The sequence below is a fragment of the Lathamus discolor genome, chromosome 1 (genome assembly GCF_037157495.1).
Source record: "Lathamus discolor isolate bLatDis1 chromosome 1, bLatDis1.hap1, whole genome shotgun sequence".
NCBI lineage: Eukaryota > Metazoa > Chordata > Aves > Psittaciformes > Psittacidae > Lathamus > Lathamus discolor.
In genome coordinates, this window is record NC_088884.1 from 37,417,136 (window position 1) to 37,437,353 (window position 20,218).

The 20,218-nt window shown below is 39.2% G+C and overlaps 1 protein-coding gene across 3 annotated transcripts in view; it reads left to right on the plus strand.

Moving 5' to 3' along the window:
* Positions 1–20,218, plus strand: part of UPF2 (UPF2 regulator of nonsense mediated mRNA decay) — a 61,752-nt gene that overhangs the window by 741 nt on the left and 40,793 nt on the right. For all 3 annotated transcript variants that reach the window (XM_065668080.1, XM_065668070.1, XM_065668089.1), the window contains exons 2-6: positions 5,020–5,399; positions 6,185–6,964; positions 11,301–11,461; positions 12,480–12,677; positions 14,574–14,723. In XM_065668080.1, coding sequence (XP_065524152.1) covers positions 5,038–5,399; positions 6,185–6,964; positions 11,301–11,461; positions 12,480–12,677; positions 14,574–14,723 — 1,651 coding nt within the window. In that variant the 5' untranslated portion in view covers positions 5,020–5,037. The remainder of the gene's footprint in view (positions 1–5,019; positions 5,400–6,184; positions 6,965–11,300; positions 11,462–12,479; positions 12,678–14,573; positions 14,724–20,218) is intronic.

Sequence of the window (20,218 nt, forward strand, 5' to 3'; positions counted from 1 at the left end):
TAAAAGTGCCTTTCTGGTTGGGCACTGTGTAGAGGGGTCTCTTTGACTTGCACTAGAATTTCCTGCACTGCTGTGTCTCATCTTTCAAAACTTGTGGTTAAGTTTGTTTCCTACTGATTAACCATGGTATTTTTATAATACTCCTTCCCTTTAAGAGAAACCTTAACTGAATTTTACTTCTTGGAATTTTTGTTTTTCTCGGGGTGTAATTTCTAGTAATGGAGCAGTTTGTTGCTCTTTGAGGATTTTCAGCTGGTCAGACATGGGACATCTTGCCTACATTCTTTATTTACTTTATCTCTTCTGTAGCTGTATAAAGGAATGTTTATGTGATTGATTTAGTGTCCAGTAGCAGTAAAAAAGAATGTGAAATATCTCAGTGTGTTTAGTTTAATTTCTCCTTCCCATACTTGTGTTTGCAAGGACTGAGATTCTGGTTTATAACAATAAACTGGTTTTATTAATTTGAGGAGATTTAGTAATACCAGGCCAAGGTATTGATAGTTGTCCTTTTGTTCTGAACCGTGTCTAGATTAATAATGCTGAATACTTAATATGAGTCTTTGGTTTCCTTGAGAGTAAGTATATAAATGGATTTTTTCCTGAAACACTGCCTGTATTGCAAGACTATTTCTTGAGTTTATGGGCCTAGGGTTTCATTAGCCCAGTCCAGTCAGTTTTTCAAATTCCAGGAAGGTGAAATTCAGGAGCAATGAAAGATTTCTTAACTAAGTTTTGAGTTAAGGTAGGTTAAATAGTGAAAAATCAAGAGAAATAGTTTTCTCCTGGAAAATAATATATGTAAGTGATGAAACCAAGATGACAAGAGTGTAAAGGCATCTGAATGTCACTATGAAAATGGGCTGCCAAGAGTCCAAACGAATATGGACCCTCATGTCTGTCTTCTCTATCCTTTCTCAGTTTCAGCTGCAAGTGCCTGTTCTTTGTATCTGTTATCTTATGAAGTTCATGGTGTTATTGTGCTTTTTCATCAGTGCATTCACATAAATATTATCTATTAAATAAAAGTTCTATTAATGCTTTTCTCTGAATGTTTCTTTACCATTCCTTAACCTGGCCCAAACTATGTAAATTCAGCCTTATTGCCTATGGAAATGAGACGCAGACAAGCCTGCTGCCTTCTGTTTCCTTTTTAATCTGCTTCCCACAACTTTTGAACCTTTGGGCCAGTTTCAGCCAAGTTCAGCAGATGCTTTGAAGGTCTAAATGTTCTGCAGGTCTTGTGATAACTGACAGCTGAGGCAAAGTACCAAGGTCTTAAGTTACCATTCTTGATGAGGGAAGGGTGACAGCATCAGCTCAGTGGACAGTTGTGTTCTGGCTGTGCTGTTGGCCACCGCTCATGTGCTGCCCAGTGAACCCCCCTGTGTATAGCTTGGAGGCAGCAACTGCACCTCCTGCCATCCGTGGTGGGTACACATAAATGAGCTAGCAGCCTTATCAGAAGGGTTTGTGAGATAAGGAGTTGTGTACATAGTAAGTAGTGAGCAGCATTGTAACACTGGTATTCTGTGATACGGGACAGAAATCTATTATAAACTAGACTGTGGGGTGGTTTTGGTCACCAGTGTTCTTGGGTGAGACGTGAATAATACTGCCTTGTGGAAACCACAATGTACTCGATTATGCTCCATCCCTTTTCTGTTTATTCCATTCTTCTCTATTTTGCCTTTATACAAGCAAGTGTCAGATATGTCTTTAAAACAGAATTCTGAGTTCCTACATCTCATAAGAGCTGGAGTACTGTAGTGGTTTTGGTAAAAATCACATGTGTAGCTGGATGGTTGGTTTAGTTTAGTTTTTTCCAAATTGTAATAGAATACTAACAGGTGAGGGACAAAGGTAAAAGCTGGAGCGTTGGAATTGTGACATGCCTTTCCAGCATTCTTTTAATCAACCAACCCTTTTCTCCTTTGTTTTTCTTTTAAACTTTGCTCCCAATTTGCCTTTTAGAATTGAAAATATTTTTTTAATAAATGTGTTAATATTTGTTTGTTTAACGGATTTCTTGGTGAAAGACATTTTAATACAATTATTAGAGAGTCTCATGCAGTGTTCTCATGGAAATATTTTTGAATTCTAAAAGCTTTCCTTTCAAACCCATTTTGTTAGAAATGGTAGGAGAGAGCTAGTTTAGACATCTCAAACTGATGGAACTTCCAATGTGGATTTGTAGTGAAAAAAGATTAATAAATAGTTATTGTTGAGTTTGAAACAGAGCATGCAGAGGATTTGCACCTCTCAGATCTGTGAGGAACAGGTCCCACCTAACTGGCCAACAGAGATAGAAAACTTAGTTCAGACCTTCAATATGAAGGAATTTGGGAACATGCTTAGTTTTCTGGGTTTTGTCAATTCCGTAAGTACTGATTTCATAATAAAACTGCTTTAAGATGATGTAGATCAGTGTTTTTAAGATCCAAGTAGTTCTGAGATGTTGAGCTGTGAAGTTTTTTAGTTGCAGACATGCGTTAGAGAGCCAAAATTGCCAGTACTTGTTTAAGAAACGCTGATTTGATTAGGCTAGCTTCCATAAATCAGTGTCAGAAACATTTCTTCACTGGTGCTGTTGCCAGTTACTGTCAGAGAGGCCAAGTCCTGAATAGGTTTTCCAGTGGTAAGTTATCACTGTCCATATCTGAATATTCTGTGAAGTTCTGCAAACAATTTTTTCTTCAGAAGACCTGGACAAGCATCTTCAGATTTGTAACACAGCATTCCATATGGGATAGTCAGTGTATGAATCTACTGTTTTGTTAGAAACAGAGATATTCTTTAGTGTGGTATCTTACCTAGAAATAGCTTTCAAAGTAGTTAAAAATAATCTTAGAAGTGCTCTACTTTATGTTGGGTTCTACAAATAGAAATGGATTTAGCCTGAAGTAAATAAGGTCTAGGTGGTAGTAATTGCCTCTTTCAGTCCTGTCTGTCCATCTCTGATCCTGGGCATGAGTCAGCAGAATGCCCTTGCATTAAGACTAGCTGCATTCTAGTCTGTAGTAACAAGAGTTACCCAGCAGCTTGGGGAAGGCGCGTCTTCCCCTCTACTGATACTTACAAACCCACATCTGGACACCACATACAGTTGTGGATTCTCTCTTCTGAGAAAGGTATTGACATGCTGGAGAAGTCCATTGGAGGGCCACCAAGATCGTTAGGAGACTTGGAGAACTGGGGTTCTTAATCAGTGAGAATAGTAGGTCTTATTACTGTCTACAAAAACCTAACGGGAGAGTATGGAGAAGGTGGAGCTGGATTCTTGTCAAAGCTATACAGCGATAGGATGGAAAGAAACTGACACAAGACAGGGCATATCAAATTTTGGCATGTTATCAGGAAAAACTTTTTCACAGTGTGGTTATTGGGATTCTTGAACAGGGGCACAGAAGGGGCTGTTACATCTCTGTCTTTGGAGATACTCTTGAACTTAGCTAGCCAAACCCCTGACTTGACTGGACCTGCTTTGACCAAGGGCTTGAACTAGGTAACCTTCACAGTTTCCTTACTATCTAAATTGTTATGCATTTCTACCCTTCGTTGGTCACTATATGTTGTAATTTTATATCCTCACCCAAATGAAGCTAAGGCTTAGAGGGCTAGAAACCCCAGAGATGCTAAGTTAACTCCTACAAGTTCCCAGAAGAACATCGGTTGAGTAGAAAGAGATATAAACTGGAGCCTTTGATAACTCCTGATAATTGTAACCTATCTGCTATTATTTCCATTCAGCCTGCTGTCAGGGAAGTTTGTGTGTACATCTTAGCACAGCGTGCTCTGCCAGCTGTTACTTGTGCTGTATGGAAGAGTGTTTGAGGTGACTGGGGAGATCTTGGGAGGTGTGGGGAAAGAGGGGATCAAGATGATGCCTTTTCACAGTGAGGACAGTCAGGCACTGGAGCAGGTTGGCTGGAGGGGTACTGCAGTCTCCTTCCTTGGCAGTTGTGCTGTGGTTTAAACCCAACTGGCAACTAAGTACCAGGCAGCTGCTCACTCACTCTCCCCTCTTCCCAGTGGGATGGAGAGGAGAATCGGGGGTGGGGGTGGGGAAGGCAAAACCTGTGAGTTAAGATAAGAACAGTATAATAATGGTAATAAAATAAAAGATAATCATAATAAAAGGAAACAGGAACAAAACCCAAGGGAGGCAATTCATGCTCAATACAGTTTCTCACCACCTGCTGACCCATGCCCAGCTCATTCCCAAGCAGTGGTCAGCCTGTTCCGGCTAACTATACTCAGTTTCTATACTGAGCATGACTTTCTATGGTGTGGAATATCCCTTTGGCTAGGATCAGGTGTCCTGTCTCTGCTTCCTCCCAGCTTCTTCTGCTCTTCCTCACTGGCAGAGCATGAGAGACTGAAAAGTCCTTGATTTAGAGTAAGGACTGATTACCAACAATTAAAACATTGGTGTGTGGTCAGTTTATTCTCAGACTAATACCAAAGCACAGCACTGCACCAGCTACTAGGAAGAAAATTAACTCAGCTGAAACCAGAACAGTTTTCAAGCCTGGAGCAACCTTCTCTGACCTTGTGGCTGACCCTACTTTGAGCAGGGGTTAATCCACTTGAGGTTTCATCTAATGTGTGCTATCCTGTGGTCCGAAGTAGAGGTAGTGGAATTGGGGTCATTCTTAGGAGATGTGTAGAAAGGTCAGTGAGGTTCAGGTGCATGTGCTTTCAACAGTCTTGGATGTTTTGTCAGATGGAATTCTGTTCATGTTCCAAGATCTTATATTCCCCTGGTTTTAGAAACTTCAGGTGCTATTACATCACAATTCATGCTGAAAATATAACACTGGCAAAATGATTGGGTTTTACACATTCTAGATCCGTTCTTTAGCTCAAGAAAACTTGCCTAAAACCTGTATTTTATTCTTGTAAGTCATACATTCGTGAGTTATCTTAGTTAAGAACCAAGTGAGTATGGATGGATTGTGGAAGAGAGTAATGTATCAACAGTAAGTTAAAAGTACTTCTTTTCCTGTGTTTCTGTAGGCTTGCCTGGGTAACACAATGCCAGCTGAGCGCAAAAAGCCACCAAATATGGAAGAAAAAGAATCTCCCTTAAATAATAAAGAAAAGGATTTTACTGAAAGGCGACCAGTGAGTGCCAGGGACAAGCCAAAAGAAGATGTCAAGGTTGGCGTGAAGAGAGAGACTCTAAAGGTTCCTGATGACAAAAAGAAAAAACTGGAAGAGGATAAAAGAAAAAAGGAAGACAAGGAGCGGAAGAAAAAAGAAGAGGACAAAGTAAAGGCAGAAGAAGAGCAGAGGAAGAAGGAAGAAGAAGAAAAAAAGAAACTTGAAGAAGAGGAGAAAAAGAAACAAGAGGAGGAAGAGAAAAAGAAACAAGAAGAAGCAGCTGCTCAACTGAAGTAGGTTGTCTTTTAATGGTTTAATTGCGCTGAATGCTGTCAGGGTTGTGGGCAGAATTATAAGAGATGAACTGTTTGACTTACAGTAAGTTGTATGTAGCATTATAAATTCTACATAGCTAGCTCAGTATGCTCTGTGGCCTGAGTTTTCACCTCTAACCTCTGTTACTTTAGTCTCTAATACAGGGCATTGATATCTCTGTAGGCCAGTTAGGAGGGGCCCTATTACCAAGACACTGTTTCTTAGTGTATTATTGAAAGGTACTACAGTGTTAAAGATAACATCTTCAGACCAGCAAAGCCGATTTCTGGATGTTCTTACGTTTGAAATACATTATTTTCTAAGAGTCAGGCAATGTCATAGCCAAATTGCATCTGTTACAGATGTATTTCACCTACTTAAGATTTTCAGTAGTCTGGGAATAAAAGATTTCACTTCACTGTGTAATTCAGTAACCTGTAGAAAGTTTGTTATTCTCTCCTGGAAGAACTTAATCTCTGTCTGGAGTAAATGGAGTTTATGTTTCTATCTTAAAGTTTGTTGGGATTAATATGTTCTGCATAGAAATACTTGATAAATTTCACTTTGTTACAAGAAAAAAAAAATTTATTTAGCAGGTGCTTTAGCTTTCTGGGATTAACTTTTAATATTTAAAAAACAGACTATTAAGGGGAAATTATGTTTAGAACTACTGAGAGGTTTTCAACTAAGCCTTTTTTTCCTTTGAACTGTTAACCTGAAATCAGCTTCTGTAATGAAAATGACTAACTTTTATTTCTCTTAGAGAAAAAGAGGAAGCCCATCAGCTCCATCAAGAGGCTTGGGAGCGCCATCAGGCAAGGAAAGAGCTTCGCAGCAAAAACCAGAATGCACCAGACAACCGCCCTGAGGAGAACTTCTTCAGCAGACTGGATTCCAGCCTGAAGAAGAACACAGCTTTTGTTAAGAAGCTCAAAACCATTACAGAGCAACAAAGGGACTCCTTGTCCCATGACTTTAATAGCCTGAATTTAAGCAAATACATCGCAGAAGCAGTAGCTTCTATTGTAGAAGCCAAACTGAAAATATCAGATGTGAACTGTGCAGTGCACTTGTGTTCCCTCTTTCACCAGCGCTACGCTGATTTTGCTCCTTCATTACTTCAGGCTTGGAAAAAACATTTTGAAGCAAGGAAAGAAGAGAAGACTCCCAACATTACCAAGTTAAGAACTGATCTGCGTTTCATTGCAGAATTGACAATAGTTGGGATTTTCACTGACAAGGAAGGTCTGTCTTTAATCTATGAGCAGCTTAAAAACATTATTAACGCTGATCGAGAATCCCACACTCACGTTTCTGTGGTTATCAGCTTTTGTCGGCACTGTGGAGATGACATTGCTGGTTTGGTACCAAGGAAAGTCAAAACTGTTGCAGAGAAGTTTAACTTGAGCTTTCCTCCTAGTGAGATAATTAGCCCAGAGAAACAACAGCCCTTCCAGAATTTGTTGAAGGAATACTTTACGTCTTTGACCAAACACCTGAAAAGGGACCACAGGGAGCTACAAAATATTGAAAGACAAAACAGGTGACACTCGAATGTTGCTTTTTATTTATGGAGAAAAAAGTAGTTTATTTATGAAATGCTCAGGTTTGTTGCAATATTTGCAAATACAGTCTGTTAACGGTGTGTAGAAGTGTATTCTGTAGTGTATCTAAGAAAAAGTTATAAATTTGCTCTGAACACTTAAAAAGCAAAACCCAAACAGACTCTTTCAATATCTTTAAAGAAAAAGGAGGCTGATCTTTAGCTTTAATTCTTTTAACTCTATTAATTTCATGATGTTTCATTGGCAGCTTGAGAATGACGCTCCTTCCCCAGCTGGTGCTGTCCTTTCCCAGTTGGCATGATCTGATTTCTCTCTTTCTACCCACATGGAGCATATGCCACGATGGCTTTGGCTTGTTTTTTGTTAGTGTACCAGTATGGAGGAAAAATGAGGTTAGATTAACTAGGTATCCCTTACAATTTGGTGTGGGCAAATTAATATATATTAAAATATTGGAGTTTATAGACAGTTTGATTCAAACCCTCTTAAATGTCTGTATGAAATACTGATATTGAAGGGTATGAGTATACAAACGTTTGCGATCTGAGTAATTTCTACCATTATGACATTGTTTAATAATCGTTTGCCCTTTCCGTAAAGCATCCTGAGTTGTCATTATTGGAGCCAGCCTAAACCCAACTGCTGGTCTTGAGACATGATTATTATTAAATCCTTTTGGAAGCATTCCAGGCAGGTAGAAATGAACATGTTACTGCATGTGTAGGCCCAGGTTTCAACTAAAAAGCTGAACATCAATCCAGAGCCAAATGTATGTGTCAAATACATTAACATTTAATGTTCCTAAACCAAGGCTTTGAACTTGTATCCATTGTGCTGACAGGTATTGTTCTGCAGTCCTGTCCGACCTCAAGTTAAGTTTGTATTTCACAGGACCATAACCTGACTTGGGAGCTACTATTAATTCTGCAAATACCTTTTACTTTAAAGTGTGTCGTTGTGACTTAGTCATTTGGTTGAAGTTTTTTTTTTTAAGTTAATGGATATAACTTTTACACTTGTATACAGAATGACGATTGGTTCTGGGCATGTTGGTTCTGGCTGGGATGTTATTGAGTGTTACAAAGTTTGTATAGTAGGCAATAAAGTGAAAAATATTTCCAGGACATAGAAAGAATGTTAAGAAACCATGAAGAAAGAATGTGAGTGATTTGGGAGAGGGAATTACGTGGTAATATTTAAGTGCACACTAGATAAAAATGACTGGATAAAGCTCTGAGCCTAGTCTGATCTCATCAGTGAGCCTGCTTTGAATACATCAGACTAGAGACCTCTTCATGCACCTTATCTGAATTATCCCTATCAACTGGGTGTAAAGCTTTGTTTTGGGAAAGGAATGTGAAGAACTATCATTTATCACTGGATTAAGATAATCCTGTTATTTATCTGAATTTAAAGGTGTTTAACTGTTTAATAAAAGTTGGGGAATAAGTTTTGTTAAAGAAACAAGACATCAAAGCTATGTCTTGCTTAATTCTACTTGCTTACAACATGTCTGTAACAGATATTGGCATTGCAGCTATGGAAGTCCGGGGCAGAAACTTGCCTAGTAAGTCTGTGAAGACTATAGTAATACTCCTAAACTGTGACTGTGTGGTTGGTTGCTTGCTTTTTGTTTCTTTTGGGTGTTAGTTTTTGGTTGTTTGGTGTGGTTGGTTTCATTTGTTTTAAAAAGAAAAAGCAATAATCCTGTTGGAAAAAAACTGTCCTCTGTATATTTGAAACCTGATCTACTTTGCTAATAGCCACAGCTTTTATGCCCACTGTTAGTCTAGAACTAATAAAGTGAACAGGGAGCAAACTGTTCCTTCCTGTGCATTAACAATTTCATATATTTAGGTTATGATACTTTGTCAGGTAAATACCTCTTGAGTTTATCTGTGTCAGGAGAGTGTAAAATAACTCAAATTGTGCATGTTCATTGGTTGAGTTGAAAATTAATAGGCGAAGTCTAAGGGATGGTGAGACACTGGCGAGGGGTGCCCAGAGAAGCTGTGGCTGCCCTATCCCGGGCAGTGTTCAAGGCCACGTTGGATGGGGCTTGGAGCAACCTGCTGTAGTGGAAGGAATCCCTGCCCATGGCAGGGGTTGCAACTGGATGAGCTTGAAGGTACCTTCCAACCCAAACCAGTCCGTGATTCTATGATACGATTTTAACCTCAGCAGTGCTTTAATATTGTGTTACTTGCTGAATCATAGGTAAAATGAAAGCATTATTAGACACAAGGGTTTTTGCAAGTGGATAATTAGAACTACCTTGAGTTACGCTTTGACAGTAGAGCCTGGTGATCTTTTTGGTTACACAGCTGAGGGCACAGCAAACTCTGTGCAGGCTGTGTCACTGGAAGGAGCCATTTGTTTCCGAAATTCTGCTGGGAGTTTTCAAAAATGAGTGTCAGATATGAAAAGAAGCTGCTTTGGTCTAAAGGATGTTTTTAAAATCTGCTGAACTTGCATTGTGGCACTGCATGAAATTCTGAAGAGACATGCAGTAAGAGAAGTACTGTGTGCTGTACTTTTAATTGTATTAAAATCAATTGTGCTTTTAAAATCTGTTCAGGATGCTTTAGCTTCCTTGAATTTGTTAACACTTGTCCTTTGGGAACTGAAACTGAGAACTGAAGCTCTTGTACTGTTGTTATAGCACTTTGCTTTTTTGGTTTTTAATAATAGCATAGCTTCAGTGCTCCTGTTTGAGGCTTCTGTTATATTTTAAGCTCATAGTAAGTATGCAGTAGATAGCTGTATCCATGGAAAGGCTATGAATTGGTACTTCGCATGTTTCCTGGATCCAAACTGCACTTCAGAAATTATCAGGGGTTATTTGATATGTTACTTTTTCTTGTTCTACTTTGCAGGAGCAGGTGATACGTGTTACATAGGTGTGTGAGGGACAAGAAATAGAACTTTTGCTTCTTGCCCTCTAGCAAGACACGTGTGCCAAGTTTTCATTCTGAGCAGATACAAGGGATTTTGTTGCTTGCCCTGTGAATGTGTTGTGTATGAAGATGACTTCTGTTTTATAGTCAACCTGGAACTGGCAAAAGCCAAGATTGATATCCTTCAACTTACATTGCTTAAACTAGTCTGGAAGTTTTACGCCGTAAAACGTTTGGGTTTTTTTGGCAGGAACATGATAGTATGCTTACTGCTTAATGAAAGCCTAAACGTAATGTAATGATACAACCTCCTTTAGGAACTAGGACATTTGCACCCTATTTCAAACTTCTTCTCATGCTTTCATCTCAGTGCAGGGTGCATTGTCAGTGGTTACAGCTGGTTAGTGCAATGTTACCAGCATTATTCAAGCTACTGTATAACACATTGGAATCTTGCTAGGCAAGCTCATTCTGTCCTTTGAAAAGCTTTCTTTTTTGAAAACCCATGTTTGATCTGAGCGTGTTTGTATTGTTGCAGTAGTAAGAGCCCAAGATGAGGACAAACTGGAACATTGGTACTGGGCAATCAGCTTATTCTTAGTTACCCCAAAATCAAGGATGACAGTCTTTAATCAGTCTTCTGTAGAAGGCAAAATCTTTGTACTAGCAAGTATTACCTTGTTCTGTATATTTAGTTCAAACTACTGAAAATTCTTGATATTTTTGTTTAAAATCCTGAATGGCCTTAATTGTGGTTTGGTAAGAAAATTGAGTTTTACTTTATTGTGTGCCAGCAGTGATTGTGTTTCTTCAAATACAAGTTGCTTTTGAGAACATATTTCAGTTTTAAAAATGAAATGGAAAATAAGTATGGATATTTTCATAAAAGAAAACACAGAGCAAGTGGAAAAAAACCCTGAACTGCTCTTCATTTGGACTGGTAGCCTTGAAATATCTTGATTTGTTGGGAAATGAACAGGCTGCTTTTAACATAAAACTTGTCTGAGTCTCTGGCAGTGATTGCCCATTGAGTCATTTGAACATGATGGAAATGTGTTGTTACAGATGTAAAGCAACTTTTATCCAGCTTTCATTTAAGTTGAATGTTTTAATTTACTACAAGTCTTTTCATAGTGCAGGACTATTACAGGATAATCATGGCAAAAAAATAAGTTACCTTTTCTTGATGGGACACTGAAGTTAAACCTTCTGTAACTCTACTGAACTCGATACTGAAGTCAGTAATTCATTATGGTTGGTTGGAAGAAAAAGTTGTGTTGCTCCAATTTTTGCTACTGTGGTCTAAACTAGAATTCTGCTGAAGAGAGGTTAGCTCTGCTCACAGAAATTAATAATAGTTCAGCATAGCTCAAGTAGATTTTACGAAAGGTTGCCTTACTGTCACTTGATTTTGTAGGCGCATCCTTCATTCCAAAGGAGAGCTGAGTGAAGATCGGCACAAGCAATATGAGGAATTTGCAATGTCGTATCAGAAGCTGTTGGCAAATTCTCAATCTCTGGCTGATCTTTTGGATGAAAATATGCCTGACCTTCCTCAAGAGAAACCAGCACCTGAGGGTAGGCCATCTTCTAAAGGAAGTAAAGGGAATGCTGGGCTTGGCTTGGATGTGGTGGGAGAGCCAACCAAACCTTCTTACTGATGTGTTCTTTCCATTGATTTCTTTTTAGTTAGGCTTTCCCATTTAAGGATGACAATGGATGAATATTACATTATTATTTTAATTAAAGTAATTAAACCTGACACGTAACCATAACTATTGTATATGCCATGTAGTTAATGGTAACTTAAGTAATACCCCTTTAGGTTTGTTTCAGGTAATATAGGAACAAATGGAAAATTAGTTTGACGTAATAATTTCCATTTAATTTAATGCATTTTTAAATACTGAAAGGACTGTATATGTTAGAGTTTCAAATTCTGATATTGTTCAAAAATGGGTTTGAAGTGTATTTTGGGTCATGATGTTATGAGCAGGAACATATTGTTAAACCAGATATGTCACTAGGTGGCTCTCCGACCTCCTGAGAAGTGCAGCTTTTAACTGGTAGAGTTGTTGAATGCTGTAAATCTCAGATCTTTCATTCAGAGATGTTGTTGAGTGCACCTTTTGTCTGAAGTGATCTTGAGCTTAAAAAAAAATATATTTCCTGAATGCCTCTAAATTTAAAATTATTATTTTTAAACATCCGTTCTTGCAATACCGTGGGGTACAGTTCATCATACTCAGTGATTACTTTCTATGTTAATGTGGTTAAAGTCTGGTACAGCTTTTCTTTCTAAAACCACATAATGTGCTGCTTGATTTCACTTGACTGACTTGATTTGACTTTTACTTTGATACTGTGTTTTCTATCAATGTAAAATTTGCGATTTTAAGATAACTTACGGATGCATCTAATATTACAACTGGGTAGTTAAAAGCATTGTAAAGTACACATTACAATATTTCAGTTGAAACAGTGGTGGTAATAAATGTTTCTAAAAGCATTTTGGTTTTAATCTTCAAAGGTGACTCCCTTTAGAAGATCAGAAATATGTGTAAGTAACTTTCTTGTGGTTTCACTGTTTTTGCAGAACATGGACCTGGCATTGATATTTTCACACCAGGAAAGCCTGGAGAATATGACTTGGAGGGGGGTATCTGGGAAGATGAAGATGCCAGAAACTTCTATGAGAATCTCATCGACTTAAAGGCTTTTGTACCAGCAATTTTGTTTAAGGATAATGAAAAATGTTCCCAGAACAAGGATTCTGGCAAAGATGAATCAAGAGGTAGAATGCTTCAATGAGTATTAAAGATGTCTTGTCTAACAGATATGCAAATTTGATGGAAGTAATGAGTCTCTAATGAAATAATTTGTGGTGAGCAAGTCAGTACACCAGTTTGGAGGAATTTTTAGGGAAGAAACTGTAGGGTAGGTATTATATCTGGGATATAACCTGCTTTAGGAATTATGGCATTTGTATGGTATTTCAGACTTTATCTTCTGATGCTTTCAGTACAGGGTGCATTGCCAGTGGTTACAGCTAGTTTAAGGAAGACAAAAAGTCAGTGCATTTTAATACTGATAGAAGTTGAAGTTTAAAATAATTAGAGATTAATCAATGTAAGTGAATATTAACTTTGCTGTGCGAAACCTAAAAGCTTATCATCTTTGCAAGATTTTAGTGTGCATTCTCTGTTTTCCACTAAACTGCTAATGATAGATTTAAAGGTCTGGAAGGTTCCTCACTTTGGACACAGGTTCACAACCAGGCATTGGTAGACTTTAGTTACAGTAGGATAAAAATTACATTTGCCATCACTGGCTCAGAGTGTAATAAAAAATGCATATTTGCATCAGAGCAGTGTCTTGGCATTGAGGAAATGCCAACGAAGACACAGACTACATGATTTTCTAATACATGTGCAGTAAGCCAGTGTTGAGTATGAATGGCATTTAAACTTTAGAACTCATGGCCTTCTTTCTGATCTCTAAACTCTGAAATTTCCCGTGAGGATAATGAGGGATATTGGCCCAGGGAGATTGGAATCTCTGTTTGAACAGATTTTTCAAGACAACTGCAAAAATAATACCTGAGAAATTTGGTGTGAATACATTGCTTATCCACTTTGAGCAAAAGGCTGAAGACCTCATCAGCGTCCATTCCTGACTAATTTAGTCTCTGATTCTAACCAGGTTGCCTGCTTTGTGAGTCTACTACTTCCTTCCTTATGATGTGTGCACTGCTTAGAAGTTGTCGCATTTTTGTTTGAAAAATTTAAGTATTTTAATAAGGTTATTTGCCTTGAAAATGCTGGTTTTTAATGAAGCATAGTCTGCAAATGAGGTTTGAAGGAGGCCTGAAAGAGTAACAAAATGGTAATCTGAAAAAAAGCTTTATGTTGGACCAGTGTTGTAGTCCAAGAAAAACATTTGCTATTCTTTCTGAATCTTCATCTAGAGATGCACAGATAATTTGTTTTCAAGGAAAATATGATTTTTATTTGACCTTCTATATAACACATTTTAATCAGTATCTTCCCCCTGTTCTGTTTTTTGCCTTTTTTTTCTCAGTCTGTAACAAAGTAAAAGCTTTGCTTGCTTTGCTTAATTTTGTTTTCAGTTGAGCTATGAAGAATACGCAGTGCAAACATTAACTTAGGGGTTTTATCTTTGAAAATGGCTGTTTTTTAATAATGTTTGTGGTATTATTTTGGAGGTTACTGTTTTTCTACCTGACCTTCCCAGTATGCAAATTCTTTTGGCTTGCACTTCCCATGTGATGTCCTAGCTATCCATTTTAAGCACTTCTGGACTTAAATTGCTACATTTCTGAATATCTTGTGCCATTTGAATATATGCATGTCATCCACTGAAGATGTACCAGGTATAGTTCAGACCAAACCAAACCATGAAGATCTGTTGGCAATCCTTAACAGACCTTAATGTAGGTAAATGTTTGCAGTTTTCAGGCATTGGGGTAGAGCTATATGAAGGATCTCAAACCACTGAGACCTAACAGATGACACATTCTGCTCTCAAGAAGTGGATATTCTTTGCCTGATTCCTTTTAACAAGACTAAAACAGTAAAGAGACACAGGTTTAGCAATGTGAGTCTTCCTGTATTCTAATGATCCCTGCATGTATTTAATAATTTAATAGTTCTACTTAACTTTTAAATAGATTCAAAAGATGCCAAAGATAATAAGGAAGCACCTGGGAGTGAAGATTTGGAGTTGGAGCTGGAGAACCTGGATATTAATGATGATGCCCTGGAGTTAGACTGTGGAGATGAGGCAGAAGATCTTACAAAAAAGCTTCTTGATGAGCAAGGTAAAAATAATTGGCTTTAGAAATTACTTGTTTTCTGTTTTGATGGCTTTTAGTCAGTAGATAAACTTCAGGAAGAAGAATGATTTATTTATGAAACTAGTAGCTAGAAGCTGTTAGCACTGTGGTCAAAACAACATTTGTAACAAGACATTCAGAAACAACTGAAAAGTATTGTATGGAGGTTTATGTAATGACAGTTACTGATTCCTTTAGCTTTTAAAGATAATCAAATGTGAAGGCAGTGGTCTGAAAAGTGACTAGAAAGAATGCAGACTTCAGTGCGTAAATGGTTTTGTCATCAAATGTGCTTAGGGTATTAATAAATACTTCCTGTTTTAAACTTGAACTGCAAGATTCAGATCTGCCTTTCTGTCTTGTTATGGCTTTACATAGCAGGATTTAAGAATTCTAACCTCTGATTGTGCATAAAGGGCTGCAAATGGAACCTGTGGAACTCTGGCTGTGTTAATTTTACCAGGGGAACCAGAGAAAGGTTTCTTAAGAATTCTTGTGAATCACAAGTATTTCTTTTAGTGGTAGTGAATAGTGGGAAAAGCAACATCAGGTGTTAAAAGCCAAATTCAGAGGAGCAAGTGAGGCAGTGTTTTTGAACCCAGTTTGTAAACCACAGTGGTTTTACTTTGCATTTCTAAGGACCAGTGCAGATTCTTTTCTTTCATTTCTAAAGCAGGAAACTTGTTCTGTGTCTAGAACGCGGGGGAAAAAAATTGCATCTGGAGTCTACTGGCTGGAGATTCTGTGGCTTAAAACTGAAAATACTTCTGATCTGGGGAATTCCTAAGATAATCATAGGATGGTTTTCACCACTCGTCACTGGTCTCCAGTTGGACATTAAGGCATTGACCACAACTCTCTTAAGTGTGACCATCCAGCCAAATCTTTATTCCACAGTGGTCCATCCGTCAAATCCATGTCTCTCCAGTTTAGAGACAAGGATGTCATGTGTGACAGCATCAGATGTTTTGCACAAGTCCAGGTTGCTCTTCCCCCATAACCCCATCATAGAAAACCACCAGATTTGTCAGACATGACTTGCCCTTAGTAAAGCCGTGTTGGCTGTCACCAACCACCTCCCTATTTTCCAAGCACCTTAGCATAGTTTCCAGGAGGATCTGTCCCATGATCTTGTTGGGCATTGAAGTGAGACTGACTGGTGTGTAGTTTCCCTGGTCTTCCTTTTTCCCCCTTTTTAAAAATGGGTTATGTTTCCCCTTTTGCAGTCAGCAGGAACTTCACCAGACTGCTATGACTTCTCAACCATAATGGACAGCAGCTTAGCCACTTCATCTGCCTGTTCCCTCAGGGCCCGTGGATGCATCTCATCAGGTTCCATGGGCTTGTGCTCATTCAGGTTCTTTAGATGGTCTTCAACTTGGTCTTCTCCTACAGTGTGTGGTTTTTCATTCTCCCAGTCCCTGCCCTTGCCTTCTGCGATGAGAGTGGTGTGGCTGGAGCATTTGCTGGTGAAGGCCATGGCAGAAAGGTTGTTGAGTGCCTCAGCTTTCTCTATGTCCTGGGTATCCAGTTCTCCTGTTCCCTTCTGGAGAGGGCCCACATTTTCCCTAGTCTTCCTTTTATCACTGACATACCTATAGAAGCTTTTCTTGTTGCCCTTGATGTTCCCAGCCAGATTTAATTCTGTCAGGGCTTTAGCTTTACCGGCCGGATCCCTGGGTGCTCAGACAATTCCTCTGTATTCCTCCAAGGCTACTTGTCCTTGCTTCCACCTCTTGTAGGCTTCCTTTGGTGGAGTTTGTCCAGGAGCTCCTTGTTCATCCATGCAGGCCTCCTGGCATTTTTTCCTGACATCGTTTTTGTTAGGATACATCACTCCTGAGCTTGGAGGAGGTGATACTTGAATATTATCCAGTGTTCTTGGGTCCTTCTTCCCTCCAGGGCTCTATTCCCTGGTACTCTAGCAGGCAGATCCCTGAAGAGGCCAAAGTCTGCTCTCCTGCAGTCTTCGGGTGGTGAGCTTGCTGCATGCCTTCCTCACTGCCCTAAGCGTCAAAACCTCCACCATTTTATGGTCCGTGCAGCTAAGGCTGCTAAGGCTGCCCTTGCACATCACATTCCCTGCCAGCCCCTCCCTCGTTGGTGAGAACAGTCCTATTGCTTGAAGCAGCATTGTGCTTTAAAAGCTGAGAAGTTAAAGCCAGAACTTCAAGCTGTGGAGTTCATACCACAGCAAAGAAGCTCAGGCCCTGGCAAAGACTGTATGTTGGTGTTCAAAACATGGGTTCAGTAAACCAAGCTGATGCATGTGGGTCTGGGCATAGAGTGGCTTGAACAAATCCTCAATGTTCCAGTCTCTCTCAGTTGACAATAGGGATTGGTTAGGGCATAAGGATTTTCAAATTGGGTGACTTGTGTACTGAAAGTTGGTTGAGCTGAACCTGATCTTGGAACTGTGCTGATCTGTGCCACCTCCCAAATTCAGAAAAGAGACAGCTCTGGAGTCAGACTGTTTCAGACTCCTCTTGAAAGGAAAACTGTTAGGATAATGCTATCCCCTATTTCCTTAGGTTTTTCCTTTGTTTACCCAGACAGGTTGGAAAAAGCTGTATCCTCTTTGGATGAATTTTCCCTTCCGTTTATATATTTTCTCCTTTGAGTAGCCATCAGCTCATTCAGCTGGGTAAGATTTTAAGTTTTAATTGCAGGATGTTCACCTTTAGTGAGCTGTTATCCTCTGGTCAGAGATCTTTAAAAAACCAGTGAAGAGCTTGGTTCTAACTGTCTGTAAGGGTGATACACTTAGATGTTCCCTTCGAATCAAAGGGAAAAAGAGCAGCTCATTCTGGGTTGCTCACAGCCTGCTAGATAGGCCAAAATAGTTTGTCAATAGACATCTAAAGGAATGTGGGTATTTCTTGATTTTTTTGAAAGGGATTATTGTCGTGATAGGAGGATGAAGATTATTCTGAATATAAAGACAAAAAACATGAATGTGAGATCCTGTAGAAGTGAGGAAGGAATAACATGAGATGAGATATAGAAGGTCCAGTGTCTCTGGGAGGCAATACCAGCTTGAGTAGCTCAGAGGGAATTGATGGTTATGCTCTTGATTGTAGGAGGTGTCATCATCATATATTAACAGTGATCAGTACTAGTTTCTGGTTTTAAATGAGCTGTTGACTAAGCATTGAACATGTTCTTATCTGGAAAGTTAATCTAAAATATGTCAGAATAGGGTTTATTTTTTCTCATTAAACAGCCAGCCTTTTATGAAAGCCTTTTACTCTCTAGCTTGTGAAGGTGAAATCATTTGGTTCAGCCTGTAGGCTTTTTCTTGCTGCTTCCTAGTTGTCTTTGCGCATGGGTTTATTTTTTGTGAGACAGGTGAAAACTTAGTGTCTTTGGGAATTCCATACCCTGTCAAATTGCTTTGATACTGGCAAGTAGCGTCAGAAATGAATGCTGGAAACTAGAATAGATGCAATTGGTAAATCCTTGTTCTGCTGGAAAACTAGGCTGTAAGTTAGCAGTATGTGTTAACTTTACTTGAAACATACAGCAAAACACAATGATTGTGTTGGGGTGTGTGTAAGTTTGAACACCCCTCATTGGCAGCACCAGATATACTTAATTAACAAAAGTCTTAATTTAGATGCTGTTTCAAGTTCTGTGATGGGTTTCCATCTAATGAACTGGAAGATGTCTTTTTTTTTCCAGCCTTTTTCTTAACTAAAATTCCCTTAGGTTTGAAATTAGGAAAACTGTGTGTCCTTCAGCTACAAAATGCAGCTTTAACTTCTCTTCATATGTACTGAATTTTTTGTGCATCTGTACTTGAGGTGAGTTACTAATGTTTGTGCAGAGCTAGTGAAGAATGAAACCACTGCATTGCACACATTACACACATACAGACAAAACAAAGGATTCCTGGGTTGACATGGGCCTTGAGTGTAGAAAGGAAGGATGCATGAGGTATAGCAGGGACTTAAATCATAGAGTCAGAATGGTTTGAGTTGGAAGGGACTTTTAAAGCTCATATAGTCCAGCCCCCCTGCAATGAAGGGGACACCTTCAACTAGATCAAGTTGCTCAGAGACCCATCGAACATGACACAAGGTCCAAGATGAAAAAAAGTTGTTTTGGGTATTGTGATAATTTGGTGGTGTGGATTTCATTAGCAGAGGGAATAGGTAAATTATAGATGGGGGAATAGGATAAATAGGGTAGACAATCTAGTCACATAGTAGGTACTGCATATCTCTTGTAACTTCTGCATCACCTTCTGTCACTTCAGTCTTTTCTTCCTGTCCAAATATAGAATCGTAGAATCCCAGACTGATTTGGGTTGGAAGGGACCTTAGGGCTCATACAGTTCCAGCCCCCTGCCATGGGCAGGGGCACCTTCTACTGGGGCAGGTTGCTCCAAGCCCTGTCCAGCCTGGCCTTGAGCACTGCTGGGGATGGGGCAGCCACAGCTTCTCTGGGCACCCTGTGCCATCGCCTCACCACTCTCACAGTAAAAGAATTTCTTCCTGATACCTCATCTAGATCTCCCCTCTCAGTTTAAAGCCATACCCCCTTGTCCTGTCCCTACAGGCCCTTGTCAGAAGTCCTTCTCTGTATTTCTTGTCAGTCCCTTAGGCACTGGAAGCTGCTCTAAGGTTTCCCTGAAGCCTTCTCCTTTCCAGGCTGAACAAGCTCAGTATGAGGGAGACAAGACAGTTTTCCAACGTGTGTTTTCAAAGCAGGTCTCTGCTGGTGTAGCATCCTTCACAGCACTGCTGTGCTTGTGCCTACACTTACTTCTTAAAGGTCAGACACTATAATCAGTTAAGTTTAAGATATGCCATATAAATGGACAGTTTTCCATGATGCACTTAGTTGGAGAGATTTGTTTACTAGGAATTCAGGTAATTTATTTTGTTTCTCTGTTGTGTTAACTTTGAGTGAATCTTAATTTTCTTATTTTCAATATGCTTAGGGAAGAGAAAGGGAGCAGATAGCACCGGAGCTGCAAATAGTCACCGCAAACGTGCTGAAAGAAGTGAGTTTTGAGGTTGTTTTTGAAAGAGAAGATAAAATGTTAAACATGAAGCTGTGTGAATGGAGACAAAGATGTTAAGGAATGGCCAGGGTGGAAGCCATCAAGGGTACCAGGAGCAGGAGTCATCTTATGTTAATACATACCTAGTACCTGTTTTTGTAAGGTTTGTCAGCAGCAGAAATGATGTGTAGAAGTGAGTATGAAGACAACCCTGTTGACTTTGCTACACTGTTTAAAGAGCTAGCAGAGTTCCTATCAGAAGAGCAGGAATTTAAAAGCAGATCTGAAGTTATTAACTAAGAAATCTTTTTTTTGACTTGTGAGACTAGATTCTGAATACATTCCTCAGGCTTTTATTCAACAAGATGTTTAACACTATGCTTATGCCAAGTGTTGTGCAGAGAGGGGGATCCAGCCAACTATTTTATGACTATTTTAGTTTGTACCATCACGATGCAAGGGCTCCTCTGTG